The following is a 23,906-nucleotide window of genomic DNA, read 5'->3' on the forward strand; positions in this document are numbered from 1 at the left end:
GCAGGGTGGAAGCCAGGACCATGGCTGTGCTGCCTCCTCCTCCTTGCAGCCCCCAGAGCCATTGGATTCTGTAAGGCTTTTTGTGTTTGCCTTTGGGTTCGTGATGGAGGTCCATCTGAAGTCTTGGAGCTTTGTTTCCACGCAGGCACTGAGGTGCAAAGCCGACGCTTTTTCCACGTGGGAAGGAGTGCTGAACCTCAGTCTGCTCTAATCTAGCAGAGGAGCCTTGTTTGGCAGCATCCTTGACTCCTTTCTGGGGCCTTTTGCAGTGCAGGTGGGGGGTCTAGGAGGGGGTTTGGTGCCCCTCTGCCCGGTGCCTTCCTCCTCACTGCGGCTGCCATGGCTGCAGCCCTGTTCTCCTCCTCCTCCTCCTCCTCCTCCTTTGGGCAGGGAGTTCAGAGAGCCTGGGAAAGAGGGAGGGAGCAGCAGAGCCCATTTGGCTCTTCCCAACTCCTGGCTCTGCCCTCCTTCCTTCCCTGCCTGGTCTACTTTTAACGATCCCATTGCTGGTGTCCATCAGATTAGAAGAGGGGGCTCTGGGAAGGGGAGCCAGCAAGGGGGGGAAGAGGAGGAACTGTGCACAGCCCTTTTTGGCAGCAAGAGATCCTGTTTCATTCCTTCTCTGCTGGTTGAGCACGAAGGGAGATTGTGTGGCTGGCATGTCCCTGGTGTGGCCGTGCCCTCCCCCCCCCTCCACTATGGCCTGCCCTGCCCCATGCCCACATGCCAAGCTCCAGCTGCTCAGCCCTGCATGGGAAGGGCTCATTTTCCATGAAGTTTGTTGCTTGGGGACAGGTTTGTGCTCCCTGCAGACTGCAGCTCGCCCAGCATGCCTACCTACTGCAGGGAGCATCCAGCAGCTGCAAGGTAGGGCTCAGCTTTGGCTTGCAAAAATGTGGGCAGTGAGAGGTTTCCTGCACGCAGTGCATCCTCTTTTTCTCCTCCTCCTCCTCCAATGGGTTCTGCTTCATGGCATAGCCACGCAGGTCTGGAAAGTTTCCTGGAAAGGTTTCCAGAGGAGCTCTGGGGAGTGCTGGGCACAGCATAGCTGGGTACAGAGCAGGCACTTGAGAGGCAGGGGATGATGCTGCTGCCCTCTGCTCCTCCTGCCCTCCCTTCTTTGCACCCTGTGGTTCTGGCAGGAAGTATTTGGAGCCTTCCAGTTCCTGGAGAGAACCCACAGCTGCTGGGGGAGGCCTGGGTTGCCTTAGTGCATATGAGCATCCAGCCAGGAGGGACCGAGCCTGTTCCTGTCCCGGTGCCTTTGTGGGCATCACCATCCCACCAGCACCTCGCTCTGCCCACCTGCTGAGCCATGGCACTAATTAACCATGCCCACTTAACACGGGGCACTGCTCTGCTCCTCATCGGGTTGCAGTGGCAGAGCACGAAGGCTGCTCTCTGCAGGGCACATCTGCAGTTTGTGTGCAGTTGCTCAGCACATGGAGAGAAGGCCAGATCTTCAAAGGAGCTCCGTGCCCAGCGTTTATTATTTTGGAGAATGTGATGGTTTATTCAAGCATCTGAATGGGAACTGAGGCGTTCCAGAAATCTGGTCCCTATTGTGCAGGCAGGGCTCTTGCTGAATATGTACATATGTATGCACTCCTACAGAGAAGCAGAGCGCTGCTCAGTTGGCTGTTGCAGGCTTTACCAGCAGTGAGGGGAGGCTGTTCAGCCAGGAGACAGGCAGCATTTTGGAGCTGGAGGATGTGAGTTTGGCTGTTAGCATCACGGTGACATCGTGGGAGGTTTCGTGGCTCGCAGTGGTGGCAGGCAGGACATTCCTCTCCTTCTCCATGTGGGTGTGTGTAGGTGTGTAGGCTCAGTGTCATAGCTGTGGTTTGGCTCTCTCTTGTCCCATCCTGACTGTGAACGTGGATTTAAATGATTCCAGCACTGGCTGGCTGGTACTCACAGCATCATGCTGTATTCCCCCCTCTTGCACCTTCGAGGCTGAAATGCATTTGGGGGTCTGAAAGAGAGGGAATGAGTTCTGTGTTGTAAGGAGGTGTGTGGCTCCTGCCTCCATTTCCATGGCTCTTGCAGTTTGTTCTGCTTTGAGAGCACTCATCCAGGTGGGATTGGGGTCCCCAGCTCCTCCTTCTGAGTGTTGCTGTGACTTCCTGTGAAGTCACTGTGAGTTCTCTCATCCCATGCACCCTCACTTCCCAAGTTGTAGAACGAGATGCAGATATCGAAAAGCTTTCTTGAGCTCATCAGCACTTTGCTGTGTGCTGTCAAGTGAATGCAAACGGTTGGTGCTACATCCCACCCCTGGCATGCAGCATCCCATCCCTGCCATCGTGTGCTGGCAGTGCTAGCCCCAAGGCTCTGTCTGCAGGAGGAAGCAATCTCCATCTTCTGGAGAGTCCCTCCCATGTGATTGCTGTGTTCTGAACACATTCTTGAGGTGAGGATTCGGCTCCTGGAGTAAAACAGCCATGTGGAGGAGTGGGACTCTGGTCAGAGCCCATTCTCTAGATGATAGAAGCAGGGTGGGCAGGACTCGGTGTTTCTCAGACCGTGATTTTTCCTTGGTTTGTGATTTGAAGAGTCCCATCTTTCTGGGATTTTAATGAGACAAAGAAACTGGACGGAGGAATGCATCCGAATAGTCTGGCTGCAGTTAGATGGGCCTGGAGCAGCTGTTCTCTGCTGGGAGGGGGAGGTGGGGAGGGTCTGTGGGTTGGGATCTTCACTGTGTGAGCTCTTTACCTGTGCACGTGCAACGCGTGCTGAGGCTGGGATCCTCCCAATGGCTGCACAGGGTGGATCTGAGAGACCTTCCAAGAAGGTAAGAGAGCGAAGGGTAAGGGGCGCAGAGCCCCGGTTGGGGAAACAGCAAAAGGAAAGCTCAGGTTTCTTGAAATCAGGCAGAGCTTGTTTTAAATCCTTCCCTATCTTCTGAAGCATGAACTGATTCGGGGGCTTCTATTGATATTCTGCGCTCCAGATGTTGGCTGCAGCTGGAGCAGAGATAGTGGGACACTCCCAAGCTGGGATGTGGGGGAAGGGACATTGGGCTCTTGTGGATGGGTGGGGAAGGAAAGAGGAATATGAATGTATGGTTGTAAATCCAGCCCTACACACCCTCCTTTCTTTTCCCTTACAACCGCTATTCTCAGCAGAGGAAAAAATAAGCCTTCCAGTGCTCTCTGATTTCTTTTGCAGAGTCGGAAGGACAAAGAAAGACCTAAACAGAAGCACAAAAAACGTCCAGAATCTCCCACCAGCCTTCCAACACCCACGGTGCCCATCGCTGCAGAAAAGGTACTGAGCCCATAGGGTGAGAGAGGGAGGGGAGGGGGAAACCACACTCCTACAGGAGGTGGGATGGAGGATGCAGAGGGGCAGAGAAAGAGCTTTTTGTCCATTGTTTGTGATTCCTGATTCGTTCTCACTCTCTGCTCCCACCTCGGGGATTTGGCACAGCAGCTGCCTGGGTGTCTGTCAGCACTGACAGTGCAGTGATGGAGCTGTAAGTGCCCGCCTGTTCTGCAGCAGATGTTCAGATTTAAAGCTCTCGCAGAACAGATAAATATCCATGATTTGGCCTTTCCTGCTGCCACACAGTAAACAGCCGAGGCAGGTAGGTAAGCAAGGCAAGGCTTAGGGGAGGAGCTGTTATCCTTTGTTAGTCTGGGTCCTTCTGGGTTAGGATTGAAGAGGATTTGCTGTGTGGGGCCAAGCCTGGAGCAGGGAGGAGATGCAGGATAGAGCTGAGATGGCACAGTCAGTCTGAAGGGGCCTCGGACTGGGAGACACAGCTGGATAGAAGGAAGAAATAGCTTCTGAGCTTCAGTCGCTCCTGGTTTCCCTGTACTCATAAGGAGCTCAGCTCTGGCTTTGGGGAGCAGCAGATTCACCCAGTTAACAGAGCTGTTGGGAACTGATGGCGTAAGAAGATTATTTTCAAGCTAAACTGGAATCCAAAACCTGACTCCTGGCCAGCTGAAGTGGTGGCACACAATTACCCACTGTCTCCTCAAAGCCCTGCCAGACCTTATAAACAAGGACAGGAGGGTGAATTTAGTTTTACAGGCAGTTGCAACTTTCTGGAAGCTAAAATGCAGGGGATCCTAATGGCTGTAGCTGTGCTGAGTGACAGCATTTTGGTGTTATTGTTAATCCTCATAGCAGAGGATGCTTTTTGTGTGTGTGTGTGTGTGCAGAGTATCTCAAAGCATTGTTCAAACTCTGCTACCCAAAGCACCACTCTGGATCCAATGTGGGTGCTGCAAAGCCTGCGTGAGGCTTTCTGGATGCTTGCACCAATGCAGCATGGCAGTAAGACCTTGAGACACGTTGATGCAATACATCCAAACAGGTTTTTTCTTTGGAGCCCAAGCCACCTTTGTCCTTTTTAAAGTCTTGGATAGCACTGCTCACCCCAGCAGAGTGTGTTGGGGTACACACAGCAAACAAGAAGCTGACAAGTGTGACAGTGCAGAAGAGCACAGTGCTGATTTTCCCCATTTCCTCAGGCAGCCTGGCCCCTGCTGCCCATCTTTAATTTTGCAATGCAGATTTATTTCTCCGTTCCAATTCTCACCTGCTGCGTTGTCCACCCCTTGCTCCCCTCTTGAACCACGTAGCTGTGAAGATGCTTTGATGTGGTTTCGGTCTTCCTCTTGAAATCAGTTGTGTTACACCTCTGGCTTCTGCCAGCGTTCTGAACCTCTCACTGAAATGCTTCCCTGCGTCTTCTAGGAATCTGAATCCCATTCATATCTGTTGCTTGGGCCCAGCCAAACTCCTGTGCTGTCACTGCCTCTCTCTGCTTTGGGCTGTGAGCACACGAAAGCACAGAAGTGACCTCAGCTCTTATATACACTGGAAACTGAGAGTGTGAACTTCCAGCATGGAAATGATTATTCATGACACCTCTGAGCCCTTCCCCTGCCCCCAACAGATGTCCTTGTGCAGTGTGGATGGCATTGCTCTCAGAGATGGGCAGATCCTGGGGCAGGAGAGCATCCTCATGAGAGCAGAAGGAGTGAAAATCCCCCCGAGGTGCTCGTGGATGGGGCTTGGGGATGCTTGTGCAGTGGGGTGGGTTGTAAGGAATGGATCTCACTCATGGTCATGCTGGTTGCTTGCAGCTCCTGCAGACTTTTCAGGGGAGCAGGAGAGAGGCAGAAGCCATCCCTCCCCTCTGTGTAATGCTCTCTGGCTGTGTTAGTTTCTAGCTGTGGCCCATCCAAACCTTCAAAAACACTGCCAGCTCGTTATGCTTTGGAAAAGCCTCTTGGAAAGATGGTATCCGCAGAGCGAGCTCAGGGCAGGGGAGGGTTTCTTGCCAGCACAGTGGCTCACCAGCAAACCTTGGCTCTGCCAAGCAGCAGTCCCTGCTCTCAGGGTCGGTCTGTGCAGCTGGGGCTCAGTGCTGGCTGCATGGCTTAGCAAGCACAGCAAGCAGCACGCTGCAAGCCCTCACCTTCCCCCTGCAACCCCCCTCCCCCTGGGGAGCCGTCCTGCCGCTCTCTGTTGCACTTGCAGTAAATCTGCAGGCTTGCAAGCCACCCCAGCTGCCTCCTTCTGCCAGCTGCAGCCATCACGATCACTTGTTGACACACACACACATGCTACGTGTTTGGAGCTGCAACATCTGGCTTTCTCTGGGGTTTGTAATGGAAGCGGCGGATGCTGGGGGCTCCCCGCACCCACGCGGCCATCAGGTGCTGGAGGAGGTTGAAGGGGTGGTCCTGAGGTTTTTGTTTTTTTTTTTTTGCAGTGTGATTTAAGTTCTGGGGGTCTGCCAGCAGGCCTGGAGCTGACAGATGTTGGGAACCTCTGCACCATGCATTGCTCGGGCAGATGCGGTAGCTGGGATGGCGCAGGGGTTGTTCTGGTTCCCCTCTGCTCATCAAAGTGTGTCTCAGCATTAGATGTTTGCATAGAGCCTTTCAGCATCCCTCATCCTGACACGGGTATGAATTTCCCAGAGGCATCAAGGAGCAAAAAATACAGCCTTCAGCCCATCGTGCCCATAAGGAGCACAGCAGGGTGCTGGCTGCGAGCAGCTCAGGCACTGATGCTGCAGCTCATCCAGGCACCTCAACCCAGAGCTCCCAATGGAGATGCGTTTGACCTCTGCTGAGCAATCTGGTTTGGAAGGGCAGCCGATGCACACAGCCTGCCCGAGTGGCTGCTCCAACACGTCTCATCTCCTGCTCTCACAGCATTGTTCCTTGTTTGCATCCTCCCTGCTTCTCCTCGCCAGTAGTTTAATCCAGGGCAAAGCAGCTCTGCGTTTTCCACGCTGCACAGCCTCCCCCCACCCCCTTCTGCCTTCCGTCAGTGGTTCCCTCTAGGAGCTCGTCCCTCCAATCAGAAGGCAAAGAGATGCTCTTCTGATTTCCCATCAATAAATTAATGAATGAAGAGCGCTCGGGTGCTGCACAGTGTCACAGAGAGGCCAGCAAACAGGTACAGCCCCGTGGGGACAGCGAGCAGAGCACCGGGGGGAGGAGGTGCATGCATGCCTGTGCTCTGTGCAATGTGGCTCTGCGCTGCTGGAGCAGGAGTTCCCCTCCTGTCACCTCCAGCTGGGGCAGCAGGTTTGTCCTGCTGACGTTTTTCCCTCGGTTGCTTAAAACAGCTCCTCAAAATGGAACTGCTGCCTCATTTTGAAAGGGTGCTCTCGCTTCCTCCGTGCTTCTCTGTTGGTTTTTGGTGTTGTTTTTCCCCCCCCCTCCTTCCTCCTCCTCCTTCCCCCCCCCCCCCCCCAGGCTCTGCTGCATGCGCTCCCCCCCCCCCCCCCCGTGTGCACCTGTTTGCAAAGCACACAAACCATTGGTGTTTCTACACATAAATGCTGGAGGAAAGGTGATGGTGCAGAGCTTGGGGCTTCTGTTTCTATGCAATGCAAGCAGCTGGCATGCAGGCTTTTCTCCAGCCCTCCTTCCTCCAGCTGGAGGATCTCCTTCATTAGGGATGCGGTGGGATGGCAGCCCTCGTTACTGTTATTAATATTGGCACTTCCCATTGGGTCACGGCTGTGTTGCACTTGGCAGTCCATGTGTGTGTCCTGGAAGGATGCAGTGCCACACAGAGAGGAAACAGAGTCACAGTGGGGGGGGGGGAAAGTGATTGAGCTTGGGGGCTCAGGCCCTTGCCCTGTGCTCAGGCTCTGCATGGTGAGGGGTTCCTGGTGGCACCACGCAGATCCATTTGGACACGTGGTGAAATCCTGCCCCCCAGATGTAGGGGGGGGGTCCATCAGAGCAGATTGGGGATCCAAGCATCCCTGCAGGTGGGTTCTTGCCCTCAGCACTGCCCCGTCAGCCTCTCTCCCCCTCCTTTTTCTTTTCTTTTTTTTTTTTTCCTTTAATTTTGCAATTAAGATTTATTTCCCAGCTCAGATTTCCCCCTCCCACCCCGCAGTAATTCATTGCTTGCCCTGCACTCCCTTCCTGACGCTCCCCATTTAGAACATGTCCTCTCATGCGATTTCCCTCTGCCCTTCTGTGGCCTCGTGCACCTTGTGTGAAGTTCCACAGAGGTAAATTTATGGGGCTGGGGGTGGTGGTGGGGGGGAATGCATTTGTGCTGAGGCATGAGCCTTCTTGTTGCTGTGACTTCCCATAGCCCCCAGACACCTCTCTCCTTCCCCCCCCCCCCCCGAGGCAGATGTGGAAAGTCAGAAAGATTTTCATGCTCCCTCTGAGATCATAAATCAGGAAGGCTTAATCTCCTACATCCAGGAGTCTGTGATGAGAAAATACAGATTCCACCCCCTTCTCCCCCCCCCACCCTAATTTCCACCACTCCCTTCCTCCTGTCTTTCATATTCCCGGCACATCTGGTGTGCGTTAGGCCGCCAGCTGTTGCATTGTGCAGAGTGATGAAACCACGTGGGAGGAATAAGGAAAGATTTCTATCTGGGCATCGAGTGTGCATCATCCCCAGCTCTTTTTGCTTTAGCTCTCCCTAAGAAGAGGTCACCTGGAATCAATGCCAGGAAGGTATTGTGCTTCTCTGTGTCTTCCTTCTTATCTGCTCCCATTACAAAATAAAAGGGGTTTGCACTGATGTGCAGGTGTTGCATCTGGGGCTGTGGCCATCAGGTTGGAGCAGTATCTAATATCGATTTGCTTGCAGTCGTGCCTTGCAAGAAGTGATTCTTTGCTGCTGTTTTGGCTTTGAAGTGATGTGAAGGTGAAGCTGTCACATCCCAGTGTGGCTGCCCAGAGGGATCTGGTTTTCCATTCATTCCACCCCCCCTCCTTGCTCAGCTCCCACACTTCTCTCTCTCTCTCACCCCAAGCTCCTGGATTTCCCAGCACCTGCCTGGCCTCTTCACCCCCTGCTTCCCTGTCTCCTGCAGGCTTACAGGGGGTTTGGGCAGCATCTGTTGTTAGATGGTCAGATGCTGTGCAAAAAATACGTGCTGCAGTGGATGTGCAGCTCCCTGGAACGGCAGCAGAGCTGATGGGAAACTCATTGCAACTCCCATCACAGCAGCAGGACGGCCGGGTTCTTGCAGGTGGAGCGACCTGGTGCAGAGAACAGCACACCTGAGGGATGCAGCTGAGACGTGCCTTTGAATTGCAGCCAGTTTCAGGTTGTGTTTGGGTTGAATAACCCCTCTGAGCCTGGGTGCTTCTCTCCGCTGCCCTGCCTGCGCTGTCGGTGCCCTGTTTAATTTCCTGCACTTAGATGGGATGAGCGTAATCCCTGAGTTATAAAGACTGGTGCCACCGAGGAGCAGCAGAGAGGGATGCTGTTGTTCTCCTGGGGGTAACGTGAGCTGGCCTTCGCTCTGTGGGCAGAGAGAGCAATTACTTCTCTTAAGGGGAAATTGGTAAAAAGAGCCCCTGCTGTGGCCACATCTGGTTCAAGTGAGTCACCTCCGTGTTTGCTGCTTGCCAGGGCTCCAGCAGCCACCATGAGGGGAGCAAAGAGACCTCAGAGGTCGGGAGATCAGAGGTGAAAGGCAAGAAGTCCTCGAGTCATGGCAGCAGCCACAAGGGGAAGAAGACGGGGAGCGGGAAGAGCTCAGCTGGGTTCAGCTCTGCATCTTCCAGCAGCACCTTCCAGCCTGCAGGTAAGGGGTGAAGGAGGAGTGAGGGTGAAGGGGGGAATGGCAGTGATGGTTTGCTTTGATTCTTGTTGGTATCTCTGTATCAGTTCACCAGGGTAGCAGTTCAGAGCACGTGCTTTGTGACTGGGCTGATTGCACTTTAACCCCTTTGAACAGAAGGGGGAAGGACTGGTTGCCCCTTGCTCTGTGCATGGGGGGAATAAGTGGGTCTGAACGCTGCAGCCCTGCTCCTGCGTGCGCCTTCTGCACTGAGGGAAAGCAGATCCAGATGTCTGAGCAGAGGGAGGAGGAAAGGGATGCTTGCTCAGGCAGTGTGGGCAGCACCTGCCTCCGCCTCCATAGGTGGGACTGCAGGCAGCAGTGCTGTAAGGAGTGCTGGGGAGAGGACCTGAGAGCCCCATACCCCAGAGCATTGAGTGGAAACCTGACAGGGTTCCCATCTGCTCAGATTTTTTTGTTTGTTTTTGAGCTGTTGCCAGAACTGCTTGCAGGTTTCATCTCCTGGGACCCTGGTTGGGGCTGGAAGAAGGGTGATGGTGCAGGGGAGCAAACACATGCGGGTTTGGGTGGGGTGAAGCTGCTGCAGTGCAACCTTGGTGCTTCCTAGAGAGCATCAGAGCAGCTGGGCAGGGCTGGAAGGTGGCAGAGATGTCTGTCAGCTCGGTAAGCAGCCTGTGACCAGGGAGCTGCCCTCTGACCACGTGCTCTCATTGCATCGTGGGCTGTGTTATTGCCTCCACGAGCCTTCCTATGTCTGCTTCCCCTCTCCCTCCCCCAGGCACCTCCTGCAGCTCCTTGCAATGCTCCCAGGATTTCGTGGCATTCCCCAAGCTAGAGCAGGACGACGAGAAGTACCGCAAGCCCGTCTCCTCCTCTTCATCTTCCCACTGCTCCCCGCTGTATGAAGGCCAGAAGGGGGACATCTTTGAGCAGAAGGTGATCTTCTCAGGCTTCGGGTCCATCATGCGCTTTTCCACTTCTGCTGTGAGCCAGCCGAGGGCCCGTGATGCTTCCCCTGTGGATTACAAAGCCTCAAACCCCATCGGTGGCCCTTCGGCAACAGGCAGCGTTGCCACAAGCAGCAGCCACAAGCGTATGCCATCCCTCAGCATGGAAGAGGGAGAGGTGCTGAAGGAAAAGAAGCACAAAGGCAGCAAGAAAAACAAGCACGGGCCTGGCAGGCCAAAAGGAGGCAAAAGCAAAGAGATGTTGGGTGCCCAGCTGGCTGGGTCCACATCGACGTCCTCGTCACCGTTCTCTGGGGGTTCTCTTGTCAGCTCCAGCATCAGCAACTCTTCGCGGCCCTTCAGCCACACGGGGAACCTGCCCAGCCTCAGCATGGAGTCTCCGCTGCTGAGTTCAGGTATGTTTCCCCCGAGGGCTCCAGGTGTTGCTCCTCTCAGCCCTGCTCCCTTCAGCATCACGTCTGTCTGGTGCCTGAACCTGCCTCTGCGCACTGTCCGGTCCCCATCCATCACTCCCAAAAACTGTAAGAACCCACCTCCAATCTTCTGTTCCCATTGTGGTCTTCATCCCCCGGGTCATCTCCACGCTTGTTGGAACTGGGCTCATTTCAAGCCTGTCTTGCTCAAGTGCTGGAAAACCTCAGCAAGTCAAAGCAAGGCAGACAGGGATATTCCCAGGCCAAATTGGAGCAACCGCCATCTGACCCCAAATGAGGGATTCTCAGGAGTGGTTCAAGCTTAACCCTTCTTTAAAAAGCAAAACCTTTCGTCCTGGTGTGGCCACATCCACGTAGGGTTGGAGGATGGGTGCCCCATTAACGCTGCAGAGGGGCTGTCAGCTGCCCCTGGCCTGGGAACCCAAATCCTGAGCCCTGATCTGGCTGGGGAGGGGTGAGAGCAGCAGGATGTGCGGCAGGAAGGGGTTAAGGCAGCATGCAGGGGAGGGGCCTGCAGCTCCAGGCTGAGGTTTGACACTGTTCTGGCAGCAGAACTTGTCATGGGTCTATTGTGGGTTGTTTGCAGATGCTCCAATTTAGGTCAGATTGCAAAGGGGGGTGGGAAGGGGGGGGTTTAATTCTGCTGCGTGCACCCGGGAGCTGCAGCCCATTTGTTTGCATTGCCTGAGAGCGGAGAGGAACTGCAAGAATCCTTGCAGCCTCCTCCATCATCACAACCTTAGGCCAATTTTTTTCTTTCTTTTTTTTTTTTTTCTTTCCTCTCCCCCTGGAACAACAAAGGAACGTTTCAGAGAGGAAGAGGCTGCCAGGGCCTGCCCTCTCCCTGCTCATTCTCCCATTCTTCTGCAGAGGGATGTTGGCAGAACCAGCGCTGAGCTGTGTGCCTGTGCAGCAGCTCCTTCCTCGTCCCTCTTTGTCCCCCCTAAGCCATTTCTCTGTCCCTGTCCTTCCTCAGTCCCTGAGCACAGTGGAAGGGGTCAGGTTAACTCAGCAGCAGTGCTGTCCCTTGGCTGTGGGTCTCCCTTCTGCCACCCACGTGTGGCTTTGGTGAGTCACTCAATCCAACGCACGGTTTCTCAGTCCAACTGTATCGAGGTGCAGCAGGCAAATGAGGAGGGAAGGCTGGAAAACTTTGACGCCTTTTGACAGAACGATGATGGGCTGTCATTGCTCTGGACCACGAGATGCTGAGGTGTCCATCCCACGTGGTCCTTCTGCAGTGCCACCCTCCCTTGCAGAGATGCGCCCTGCAGGACACCAGAGATGCTCCTTGCTGCTGCTGGGAGCCTCTCTAACACATTTCCTCCCCTCACAGGGATCTACACCAGTAACAAGGACCCTATTTCCCACGGGGGTGGAGTGCTCCGGGCTGTTTGCAGCACACCCCTCTCCTCCAGCCTTCTGGCACACCAGGGCACCGCATCCATCCCTCCTCTCAACCGCTCTCCTTTTGCAAGCACCATCCCCACCTCCTCCTCCTCCTCCGTCTCCACCACGCAGGTAAGAACCTGGGGAGCAGGGTGGGCTGTTGTTCAGGAGGGCACTGCACTGAGCAGGGCTGGTTTGTGGGCGCAGAGGAGCTGCTTTTTCCCTTCCTTTGCTTTGGAAGGGAGCTGCCAGCTGCACCTTCCTTTGGCATCACTTAAAAGATGCAGACGGAGAAAGTTGCGGGCAGTTTGGCATCACAGCAACAAAGTTCCCTTGTCTGAATCACTTCAGTCTGGAGACTGCGCTGTTCTGTTGGGTTTTTATACCTGAAAGACTGCAGAAGTGGCATAACCCTGAGCCTGTTGTTGCTACAGCTCAGAATATCACTCAATGCACACAACAAACCCTGTGTCCGGGGCGCTCTGAGGATGCACGCAGCCACTTTGGGGTGAGAGGAATTGCAGCCTGATGGCACGTTACACTAAACTCCAGCACAAGGAGCAGAGCTCAGGTGGCAGAGGCGTTGTGTCCCTGCTGCTCACCACCAGTGCCATCCCTCCAGCACGGGGAGCTCAGTGGGAGGCATCTCAGCTGGGTGGGCTGCACGTGTGCCAGCACACAGAGCCCCGTCCTTTGTTGGGAGCTGGTGGTGAGAGGTGTTTTACAGGGAGGAGAGAGTTAGTTTTACAGCTGCAGCGTTACTCAGCCTCTTCAGACCTCTTGGCTCGGAGATGGGGCTGGGAAGATTTTCAGCTGTCTGCTGGGACTTCCAGGGAGATATTTTTAACGCTCTCTCTCATGACCGAGCCGAGTTCAAGAAGTAATCTCTCCCTTTCCCTCCCTCCCACCTCCCTCCTTTCTCTCCCTCCCCACCCTCCCACCTCCCATTGCCATGCAGGTGTTCTCTCTGGCAGGTTCCACGTTCAGCCTCCCCTCCTCACATATTTTTGGAAGCCCCCTCACATCTGGGCTGTCCATCAACCCGCTCTTAAATCAGTCGGAAAGCAGCCGGGCAGGTACGTGAACCAGAAGGTATGTGAGCTTGGGCTCCTGGAGGGATCTCCCTGGAGGAATCGAGAGAAACAGCATCCATAGTTGTCCATCTGCCCCCCCCCCTTGCTTGCTCCCACCCCACAGACGTGGCATACAGGGCCAGGGAGGAGGCGCAGTGGCTTTTCCCCATGTTTGCCTTCACAAAGTATCCCCCCCCCAGCCCTGTATTTGCTGCCCTGTGATGCGTGTCCCTGGACACGAGCTGAGGAGGTGCAAGAATGGAAATCTTTCCCTCCTTCCACACCCCAAACATTTCCCTTTCCCAAAGATTCGGTGCCTTTTTACCGACTAAAGCTGTGCAAACCCACTGAAGAGCTATTCTGAGCTTTTGCTTATTCAAAAATCCTCCAAAGGGCCTTTTTGTTGTTGTTTAAAACACTCTTAATTTTCATCTTCCAGTCCTGTTTTGAGTTACTTTCTGCTCTTCCCCTTTGGCTTTCTCATGAAATGCAGCAGAATCTGCTGTTTTCCACTTCCAAACACAAACGTGCCAAGCACCGAATTGCTTACAACTGCTCATTTTTTCCCACCAAGGCAAATCCATTTTTCTTGGAAAGCTGCCTGGTTCATAAGCAGGAAACTTGAAGCATCGTAAGGCTCTTTTTTTTTTTTTTTTTTTTCCAAGCAGAACCGGCCTGCCTTTCAGTTTGCTCTGTAGTTCAGCAATAGCAGTTAGCAGGGCTCGTGCTCCCCTAGCCCAGAAATGCTGGCAGCTCAGCATGTTGGATGCTGAACCCACGGAGGTAAAGCTCTGCCCAGCATCACGTGGAGCAACAAGGGCTCGGAATGGCACAGACCTCAATAGGGATCACCCTGAGCTCCCTGCTTAATCCATTGTGCCCTCGTTTGCCTTTAACCATGCCTGCATGTAAAGCATGAGGGAACGCGTGTGTTTATGTATGAGCCCTCTGGAAATTGCTTGTGTGTGGCTCTGCTGGCAGTGTTGTGTCTGCATGAGTGCAAAGGGAAGGGAACCACACTGCTGACAGCAGCGGGGTCAGGGCTGCTGTGCAGGAGCTGTGAGCCAGGAGTGGTCACCTGGAATGGAGGAGGGAATGGGATGATTCCAAGAGTTATTCCTCCCCCGTGGCCATCAATAAGAGAGAGGAGGGGACCCCGCTGCCACTTCCCTGGGCTGTTATTTTGGCGAGGTGCTGACAGCAGGAGGAAGCAAATGGGTTTTTAGGAGCAGCCTTGTGGTTCAGGTGCTGTGCAAAGGCTCAGCAGCCCGGGTTCAGCTCCAGCCCTGTGGCTGATGATGGATGAAGCAGGCAGGCAAAGCCCTCACTGCTCAGTTTCCATCTCCAAAATCGCTCTTTTGGTTTGAGTGGGATTCTTCCTGATTCCAGCCAGCCTCCAGAACAGCTCCTGTTGTTTGTCACCTTTAAAAGTTCTCTATCACCATCTCCTCTCTGCTGCAGCAGCGACCTGGAGGCCATTAAGCCAAATTCCTTTCTTTTTTTTTCTTTTTCTTTCCAGTGGGATTAATTAACATGCATTAAACCTCCTTTGCAGCCATTTTCACTTAAAACTGTGACGACTGCTTTAATCCCAAGTCGTTAACAAGGTGGCTGTGACGTTTTAAGTGTTCCTGCCTTGTCTTTAATACAGATTACCTTTCCTGGGAGTGTCTGTGTAGACAGATCCCCTGCAGACATAGCTTTCATTGCCCTGATATTCGAGTCCTTCACAACTTTAATGTGATGTAGGGAAACGGTGTTATCCTGTCTTACAGATGGAGGAACCAAAAAAACTGTTATCCCTGATGCAGGTTGATACCAGAGTGCCTTTGGCAATGCAAAAAAGTCTGATTCTTATCTTCCCACTCCCTCAGCTCCTGTCTGGTTCATCCACCCACTGCTTGTCCTGGATCCTGCCTCACCACGATGACAGCCCAAATGCATTTATCTCCCGTGGCTGTTTTCGAGCCTCTTTTTCCTACTTGTTGCCCTGCAAAGAGCTGTCTGTGTGTGATAACTCAGTTATCTGCCAGACTTCCAGCCAACAGAATGGCGTTGGCCAGGAGATAGCTGAGTGTGGAGCTGCAGAATCACATGTATGGACACAGCCTCCCTGGTCTGCAAGAAAACAGGACAGCAGCATGCAGACAGTCAGAGCTTGGCTGAACGTTGGTCTGCTTGCATGTTAAACCTGTTGTGGCACTGCTGCATGCCATGGGATGTGGATATGGATATGTTCTGAAGGGTTTAGGGGTGAAAATGAACTGCTGTGGTGGGACTGCCCCCAGGAGCTGAGGAAGGCTCCATGGCATCCCCTAAATCCAGCCTTGTTGGCCTTGTTTCCTTACACCAGCACATCACTGCTGGCTGGGAGCAGTGGCTTCTCCCCATATGGGCTGACCAGGTGTGGTTGGTGGCTGAAAAGGCACCACCACATGGCTGAAGGGCTGAGGGCTGGTCTCATTCCTGTAAGCCTTGCCCTTGCTTGTTCTCAGCAGCAGCAAATATTGCTGGTAACCAATGCCCAGCTCAGGGCATGATGGTGTAAATCACAGTGCTTTGCAGTGCTCCCTGCGGGAGACTTCCTGGATTCCTGCACATGAGAAACATCTCTTGTTGTGTGAGGAAGAGGAGGGGCAGCCAGGCGCCGGGGTTGGGCTGCATTCACAACACCTGGGTTGCCCCAGAGCAAGGCTAGCATGTGCTTAGGGGCTGCAAACAGCAGATAAATCCTCCTCGTTCTCGATGACTGTTTGGATAGGAGATGTCTCACAGCAGCATCACTGGGTGCTGGGGCACTGGAACAGACTGCCAGAGAGCTGTGGGTGCCCCATCACCGAGGGAGGGAGGGGGGCTCTAAGCCATGGATGTGCAGCCTGAGCTGGGGAGGAGACCGATTAGGGCAGGGGTTGGAACTAAATGATCTTGAAGGTCGCTTCCAAGCGGAGCTGTCCTGTGATTGTATGATGTGGAAAAGCTGGAGGACCGCAATGCTGGGTTGGGGGAGGGATGCTGAAGGCTCAGAAAGCCGAGCGCGTCCGCGCCCGCGAATCATCCTCAGCAAAACGAGCATCTTCAGCTCGGTGATCGCAGCCCGGACGGCACCCAGTCGTGACCTTCCCCGGGTGACACTCGGGGACACGCAGCCCCTCCTCCGTCGCCTCCCCCCGGGGGCGGGGGCTTTGCGGGCGCTGCGTGACGCAAAGGTTCGGCCGGGCTGCTCGGTGCTCCCATCTAGCGGGGACAGCCCGGCTGCGGGCACCTGCAGCACCGAGCGCTTATGAACGGGGTGCCTCTCTGTGCTTCTCCCCATCCAGAGCCCGACCTGGAGGATTGCAGTTTCGGTTGCCGAGGGACTTCGCCCCAGGAGAGTCTCTCTTCCATGTGAGCGAGCTTCGGGTGTTTCGGGAGCCGTGGGAAGTGGGTGAGGCGGAGTGGGGAAGGAAGGCTCGTGTCCTCCTCCTGGGGAGGAAGGCGTAGGGCTGCTCCGGCAGCTGGGCAGGTAGAAACGTGGGATCTGCTCCTGGAGAGGGGATGGGAAGAGCAGAGCTGGGAGGGGTGTGGAAGAGCTGCGGGGAGAAGGGAGGGGAGGAGTGCGGTGCAGATGAGGGGTTCTGACTGCATCCCCCCCTCACCACACCTCCTCCAGGTCCCCCATCAGCAGCCTGCCGACCCTCTTTGACCAGACGGTGTCCTGCAGCAGCAGCGGGCAGCTGGAAAATGTCCCCCAGGCCACCCCCAACATCGAGCAGCTGCTGGAGAAGCAGGGCAATGGGGAAGCTGGCGTTAACAGTGAGTCACTGGGGGGGGGGGGAGGCGCGGGGCTGCGGGAGGAGCGATCTTTGGGTGTGTTTTGGGGGGGTTTTGCCCATAAGAAATGGAGCCAGGCTGGGGATGAAGCACTGAGCTGTGGTGTGGGGAGGAGCTGGCAGTTGGGGGGCCAACCTTCACTCGATGTGCTCTAATTGCAGCACCCCTGTGTGCTCCCCCTTCTCCTCTTCTCCTCCCCGGATTCCATCCCTCCTCCCCTTGTTCTCTTCCATTGCAGTTGTAGAGATGCTCAAAGCTCTGCACTCGCTGCAGAAGGAGAACCAGAGGCTCCAGGAGCAGATCATGACGCTGACAGCCAAGAAGGAACGTTTGCAGCTCCTCAACGTCCAGCTCTCTGTCCCTTTCCCAGTGGTGACCAGCAGCAACGGGCCTGGCAGCCAAACCCATTACATCCTGCCCAGCAACGGTGAGGGGCGGTGGGAAGCATCGCTCTGTGTCCCCTTATAGGAGGTCCTGGGGTGGGCAGGGGTGGGTCAAGGCAGGGAGGATCTGACCCATTTATGTGGCTGCAACCACTGGTGGCAGAGCCATTGCTGTGGCAACGTCAGGCTCCACCCCTGACTCTCTGTTCTCACTTCTTTCCTCCTTATAGTGTGCAACAATGATTCCCTGAGCATCAGCAAGAGCCCCCCGTGCAAGAACAGCTTTGGGATTGAGAACTCGCTCTCCACTTCCTCTGAGGTACACGGGGGTCACACGTCCCCCAGCCAGCTGGGGAAGGGACTGGGGAGGGAGCAGAGCAGTGCAGTGCCAGTGCTCTGGTTTGGTGTCCAGCTCACAAAGCCTCGTAGCCGAGGCTTCTTTCTCTGGAGTTGCTCATTCTCAGTGCTGAGGGTCGCTGAGCCCGCGAGCGAGAGGTGAGAGTGCTTCCAGGCTATTCCAGCCACGCTTTTAGAGATCCTGCAAAGCATGTCTGAGTTCTGGGACCTCTCTGAGCATACGCCTGCACTTGCACTCACAGCCCCCTTCCCACCTCCGGCTCCACCCCCCCCCCAGAGCTGAGCCAACCTTTCACAAGCTGCCCCAGTCCGATGCTCTTATGTCCGTTTCTCCCCCAGGACCCTCATTCAGGTTGCCCCAGCAGGAGCAGCTCTTCCCTGTCCTTCCACAGCACTCCTCCACCCCTGCCCATGCTGCAGCAGAGTCCTGCCTCGCTACCCCTTCCCGGGGTGCAGCAGGTGAATGGCCTGGCCAGGGTGGCAGGCAGCGGGCTGGGGGGTGGCACCACTGCCAGCCACAGCCTCTCCACGGTGCCCATGGTGGACGGCCTGATGGGGACCGTGGCAGGAGGTCAGCAGATGCCCATCAACGGGATCCTGGGGAATCTGAACGGAGCTCAGGCCGCCCAGCCTCCAAGCGCGCTGACGCAGGCGAGCGGCCCTCCGACCTTGCAGCTCTCCACCAGCCTGAGCAGGTGAGGACGGGGAGCTCGCGGGGACAGCCGGGCCCTTCCCAGCAGAAGTTTAGCACCGGGAGGGAGGGAGGGATCCTTGCACACGCAGGACCAAGGCAGGCCGTGCTGATGCTGGCCGCTCCGCTCCCTTGCAGCATGCCGAGCCTGAGTCCCCTGACGGAGCAGCAGCGGCACGTCTTGCACCAACACGAGCAGCAGCTCCAGCAGCTCCAGCAGCTCCTGACTTCTCAACCCCTTAATCCGGTAAGTGCTGGCACCTTCTGTCTGATGAACTGTTGAGTGGGAAGGTCCTGGAGCTGGGATGGGAAGCGTTGCTCCCTCCTGCAGCTGAGCCGAACCTTGCGGTCGTGCGCGTTCTCCCCATCTTGGTGCTGCTGCGGGTGGAGCGAGGAGGAAAAGCTGTAGGCAGGAAGGTGTGGAGGGGACAGATAGGGGCGTGGACTTTGTTGTGCAAGGGAAAAAATCACACCCTGAGGGTGTGAGAGCACGGCAAAGCCAAGCCGAGGTGAAAGCAGGAGCACTGTTACCTCCTCCTGCCAAGTGAGTGCAAACCGTGTCTGCTCCTGCTGCAGATGTACCAAGGCTCACAGGAGAGGAGGAACTCGCCGAAGGACACTGAGTGTAGAAGGAGATAAGCACCAAATTGTTTAGTCCTGAGGCAGGCAAGCCATGCCTGGGCACCAACGTGGAGAACTGGATGTGGGGTCAGGAGAAGGGCTGGGCAGCTGCTCTGAGGGTCTGACCCCATCCTCCCGGGGGAAACAACAGCAGGCAGCTGTGGGCAGGCTGCACAGACGGGTGGTGGACAGAACCTGGAGCTGCAGTCGCTCACCCTGCAGCCACCAGTGCTGTCCCTCACTGCGGTCACACAGGAGCGCTGACAGCTCCCGTCAATGAAGCTCTGCTCATTTCTATCTCCCGTGAACTCGGCCCCCTGTTCTTTGCACAGATTTCTGGGTCAGGCTATTTATAACCAGGGAAAAGCAAATTTCCAAAGGCTTCTCTTTGCAGCGGCTGATGTCACCGTGTCATCAGCTGCATCCCTATGGGCATGGAAACAAAGTCAGCTCTCAGCGCGCCGCATTGGTCGATGGTTGCTATAGTGACTTCTGCAGTTCAGTTGGGTGCCAGGGCATCCATCCCTCCAGGCTCAGGTGTGCTGTGGTCCTCATCCCAAGGCTCACCCAGACCCACCCTGGGGTGCAGCAGGATGGGCTGGGAGAGGAAAGCAGCACCCAGCGTAGATATCCAGGGTTGGGAGTGCAGCAGATTTAAAATCCATGGATTGGTTATGTGGAAAGCACTTAGTGGGTATGTGTGCCCATGCTTCAGGATCTGATAGGGTCGGAGAGGTGATGAGCACAGGCTGCTAACGAACACAACAGATGGTTCCTCTCCGTACTTACAGGGATGTGATGAAGGGGACTCTTGCCTTATCCCCATCCACAGCGTGCTGATAAGTCTCCTGGCTTCTTTGCCTTAGGTGTTACCCCTTCCCAAGCCTTTCGCCCCTCCTTTGATGGCTCTCCTCACCTTTCCCCACAGGAGCAGCAGGCCCTGGTGTTCCAGATGATGCAGCAAATCCAGCAGAAGAGGGAGCTGCAGCGGCTGCAGATGACGAGCTCATCCCAGCTATCCATGAGCAGCCTCCTGGCAGCCACCTCCACCCCCCTCCTGCACTCCAGCACCAGCGCCCCGATGACCTCGGCCCCCCAGCAACCCCTCAACAGCAGCTCCCTCATGGCCTCCCTCTCCCCCCAGCAGCTCAACCCTAGCAATGCCCTCCTGGCTCCACCACAGGCCACCCCACCGCTCAGCGCTCCTGGCAGCAGCCTCATGGCTTCGGGGACAGGCATCCCTCCCGTCCTCACAGCACAGACTAACCCGTTTCTCAACCTGCAGGCTGATGGCAACACCCCGAAAGGAACGGTGCGTATGCTGCTTACACTCCCCTAACCCCACTGAGCTCCTGGTGCCAGGCACTGCGCGCCATGCACCGCACTTAACGTGGGGGAAGCAGGGCATCGTGTGGGCAGCAGAGCCAGGGCGCTCCGCTGGCTTTGTGCCCCTCTGAGTGGCCACTGTCACGTGCTGACAGACCTCCAAGGACTTCTCTAGGCCCAAAGCTGGGCTGTAGGTGGCCCAAAGCAGGGCACCCTTCCTAAGACGTGGATGGGTAGAGTGCCCTTTGCGGTGCCAGCCCTCGTGACGAAACGCAGAGGTGACTGCATGCTGAGACCCAGGGTTTAGAAAGGAATCTAAGAGGTCTGCAGCCTCTCTGTAAAGCATCCTTGTACTGCAACACCAGCATCCAGGGATGGGGTGATACTTTTGCAATTCCTCCATCCCTCCCCTGGCCTGTGTTTGTACCCGGAAGGTCCAGCCCTGGTTGGAGACGTTTAGGAGCAGGCAGAGGGGAAGCCTAGGGCTCCCTGGTGTGTCTGTTGCTCTTGGTGGAGCCTGAGAGGTGGCAGTGAGCAGGGCCAGCTTGGCAGCACAGCAGAGCTCTCTGTTTCTGCCCCTCCGGTACTGATACCTGTCTCCTCTGCGTTTCTCTTTCTGTTTTGTTTTGTTTTTAAAGAACATGAATGAAAAGGGAGCTCCTCTTACCCAAGACAAGGGCTAAGCTCCCTCTCACCCTGAACAAACCAGCAGCCAACTCCTCTCAGCCAGGGGGAATGTGGCTTTCCACAGTCAGCAGCTTTGGTACTGTTAGAGCAATGAGCACAAGGCTTCCGAGAAGCATTTCCTGCTGCTGGGCAATGCCAAGAGGTGCTTTGGAAGACAGTCCGTCTCCGACCAAGCCCTGCTATCGGGAAGAGCAAAGGTGGGGGGCAGCTTGCCACGCTGTTCCGTGCCCCACATGGCTCAGAGTGAAGCCGTGTTTCCAGACATGAGTAGAGGAGAGTTAACAACCGCGTGCCACCATCGTGCTGTGAGCACAAGAGTGTGGGCTGTGTGTGCACTGAGAGCACGGAGCATCCTCAGCCAAGAGCTCGGTGGAAGGGGGAGGGGGGGGACGACTCCCCCTGCTGAGGACACTGGTGTGCAGTGCAGAGGGACGTGGAGGTGCCCTCGGAGGCAGCGCTGGATGTGAGCCACCTGGGGATGCTGTGCTGGTACCTACGTGGTCTGCTCCTCCCCGCTGGGGGGGGGGGTGTGAAGAAGTTCCATAGCTGTGATTTCTCACCTGCTGGGCTCTTAGGATGCTCTTTGGAGCCGTCATACGATGCCCCTACACCTGAGCTGGACGCAGCCCCAGCCTGAAGGATGCGGGTGGTGGAGTGATGGGTGAGGAGTGGTGTTTGGAGAGCTGCAAGCTGCTGCTGCTGTAAAGGACACGGCCAGCTGCTGGTGGGTCAGTGCTGTGCTTGGGGCCTGAAAAGCACATTCCTGCTCCTCGTGCTGCCTCTCTTTTCTTCTGAGATGTCCAAAGCCTGACGTTCAGCTTGCAGAGAGGGGCTGTGGTCGGTGTTACCCCATCTCAGCCATCTCCCGAAGGTGCGTTGAACCTGGCTCTTACATCCCAAGCCTCAGCTGGGCAGCAGAAACGTTGTGTGCATGGAAAAGACAGCTCCAATCGTGGTGCATCCTTTCCCCACCACAAATCATTCCGGTCTGGCAAAAAAAAAACCAACAAACAAACAAAAACCAACCCCAAGAAACAGCGTTCTTCCATTGGTCTTAGGCACTGAGAGAGGGGATCTCCAAGCAGCAGGGCATCGTTGAGCTCCCACGTTGGGGCATTGGACTCTTTGTTCTCTTCCACCTTTTGACCTTAACTCCGTCTCACAGCCCAGAACCTCAGCGAGGAGCTTCTGCTTCTGAGCCTGGATGTCACAGATGGATGGCAGGGCAGGTGGGGCTGCTCTGAAGGTGGGGAGCATTACGTCAAACGTAGACGTGCTCCTCTTTTTCCTCTTCCCAGCTCTCCTGGGTGGGGGGAGGATGGGACAGGTGTAAAAACTCCAGCAAACAGAAGCTCCGAGGGTCTTAAAATGTAACACATGGGCAGACCTGAATCTTTTTCAGCACATTCCCACTGCCCCTAACTGGTTTGCACTATTCGAATTTGTCAGCAGTGGGTCTGTGCTGATGGGAATAGAAGGCTGGTGGTGGGCAGATCTCATCCGTGATGTCTTTCTTCCTTTTTTTGGTTTGGTTTGTTGTTTTCTGTTTGGGAAATGATCACCCCGAGGGTTGGATAAAGCTAAAGACCAGAGGGAAAAGCTCCATTCTGATCTCCAGTTCTGTGAACTGGGCAGCACGCAGCCGTCTGCCCAGAAATACAGTTATATATCATTTTGATTTAAATTTTTTTAAATGCTAATGTTTTAACAAGGTTAAGAAGCTATCGGGAAGGATGGGGATGGCAGCTAACAAGGAAAAATAAAACCCAAGGACAAAAAACTTCCCCCCTCCTCGTGGTCCCTGCAGCGCAGCCCCGGCTCGGAGCACCTCCTCCCCATTGCATCCATTGGGGCTGGGGGTCTGACAGCAGCTGTGAGCTCTGCCTGCTGCTGCTCTGCTCACCTGGGGCTCTGATTCGATTCTGATGATGATGCTTTTTCTTTTTTCACTCGGAGGTCCCTATGGGGGGGGTAAAAGGGGGGGGTGCCACCTGGTGACCCGCTGCCCATGCGCACGCAGGCTGTTGCAGAGCAGAGCCACGTCACAGAATCACAGAATTGTAGGGGTTGGAAGGGACCTCCAGAGATCATCGAGTCCGACCCCCCTGCCAAAGCAGGTTCCCTACACCAGGGAAGCTCAGATCACCAGTTCTAGGCTCAGACACAGTACTGAGTTGTACCGAGTTTGAAGGGTTCACGTGCCTCACTGGAAGGGCACGTGGGGCAGCAGGCACCACCTCAAGCTGCTGGCATTTAAGAAGTGTTTGGATATAGCGTTTGGATTATGAAGGGTCCAGCATGGGGCCAGGAGTTGGGCTCAAGGATCCCTGGAGGATTCTTCCAACTGAGGATGTTCTGTGGCCCTATGAAGACCTGGGAGCAGGGAAGGAAAGGGTTTGATGGGTTGGTGAGTTCCATCAGCGTGGCTCTGATCAGCAAATCAAAGCCTTGCTTGGATCTGTGGGTCAGCACCCCAATGCTGAGCACCAGCAGGGAGCCATGGGGTCAGGAGAGGCTCATAGGAAAGGTGAGAGCCCCGCAGATAAAGCACTTAGACATTCCTCGGGGCTCTTCCAGAGGTGCCAGCACCTCTCAAGGCACCTCCTGCCCCCTGAGATCCCTTTGGGCAATGGGGGGGGATCAGCACCGAGCACCCTTATGGCTGTGAAGACAGGAGGAGGAGGAGGAAGGAAAAGAAAAGCTAAAGATGAGCTGTGTTTCAGTTGCACTGGGGTACGTTTCTTTACCCATTTTGATGCTGATGTCTCATTTAGTACGTTGCATGTGTCTTTCTTTTGTTCTGTTTCGTTGTTTTTTTTTTTTTTAATTAAATAAAAGAGAAAAAAATGTGTATATTTTTGGCAATTTAAGGTAATGTAGCTAAGATATATTTTTTTCACGCTGCTTGACTGTTCTTTATTATAATAAATAATATTAATATGAAAAAAAAAGGCGTCGTTAATGCACCTGTGGGGGCGCAGCTGCTCACAACCCCAGCTCTCCAAAGCTGGCACAAAGCTGGAGGGGCCCCAGGCTCAGTGAAGGGCTCCGTGGGGACACAGCAACACTTTGGGGGTGGCACAAAAGCCTCTCATTGCCCTGCTTGTCTGCAAACCTC

General features: G+C 55.2%; 1 protein-coding gene across 2 annotated transcripts in view; it reads left to right on the forward strand.

Moving 5' to 3' along the window:
• Window positions 1-23,694, forward strand: part of MLLT6 (MLLT6, PHD finger containing) — a 38,544-nt gene extending 14,850 nt beyond the window's left edge. For both annotated transcript variants that reach the window (XM_031600651.2, XM_031600652.2), the window contains exons 8-20: window positions 3,175-3,273; window positions 8,878-9,052; window positions 9,828-10,412; window positions 11,788-11,972; window positions 12,799-12,916; window positions 16,231-16,297; window positions 16,563-16,705; window positions 16,962-17,150; window positions 17,337-17,425; window positions 17,803-18,158; window positions 18,293-18,401; window positions 19,704-20,087; window positions 20,740-23,694. In XM_031600651.2, coding sequence (XP_031456511.1) covers window positions 3,175-3,273; window positions 8,878-9,052; window positions 9,828-10,412; window positions 11,788-11,972; window positions 12,799-12,916; window positions 16,231-16,297; window positions 16,563-16,705; window positions 16,962-17,150; window positions 17,337-17,425; window positions 17,803-18,158; window positions 18,293-18,401; window positions 19,704-20,087; window positions 20,740-20,784 — 2,544 coding nt within the window. In that variant the 3' untranslated portion in view covers window positions 20,785-23,694. The remainder of the gene's footprint in view (window positions 1-3,174; window positions 3,274-8,877; window positions 9,053-9,827; window positions 10,413-11,787; window positions 11,973-12,798; window positions 12,917-16,230; window positions 16,298-16,562; window positions 16,706-16,961; window positions 17,151-17,336; window positions 17,426-17,802; window positions 18,159-18,292; window positions 18,402-19,703; window positions 20,088-20,739) is intronic.
• The last annotated feature ends 212 nt before the right edge of the window (window positions 23,695-23,906 follow it).

Source organism: Phasianus colchicus, chromosome 26 (genome assembly GCF_987193195.1).
Source record: "Phasianus colchicus chromosome 26, bPhaCol1.hap1.1, whole genome shotgun sequence".
Classification (NCBI taxonomy): domain Eukaryota; kingdom Metazoa; phylum Chordata; class Aves; order Galliformes; family Phasianidae; genus Phasianus; species Phasianus colchicus.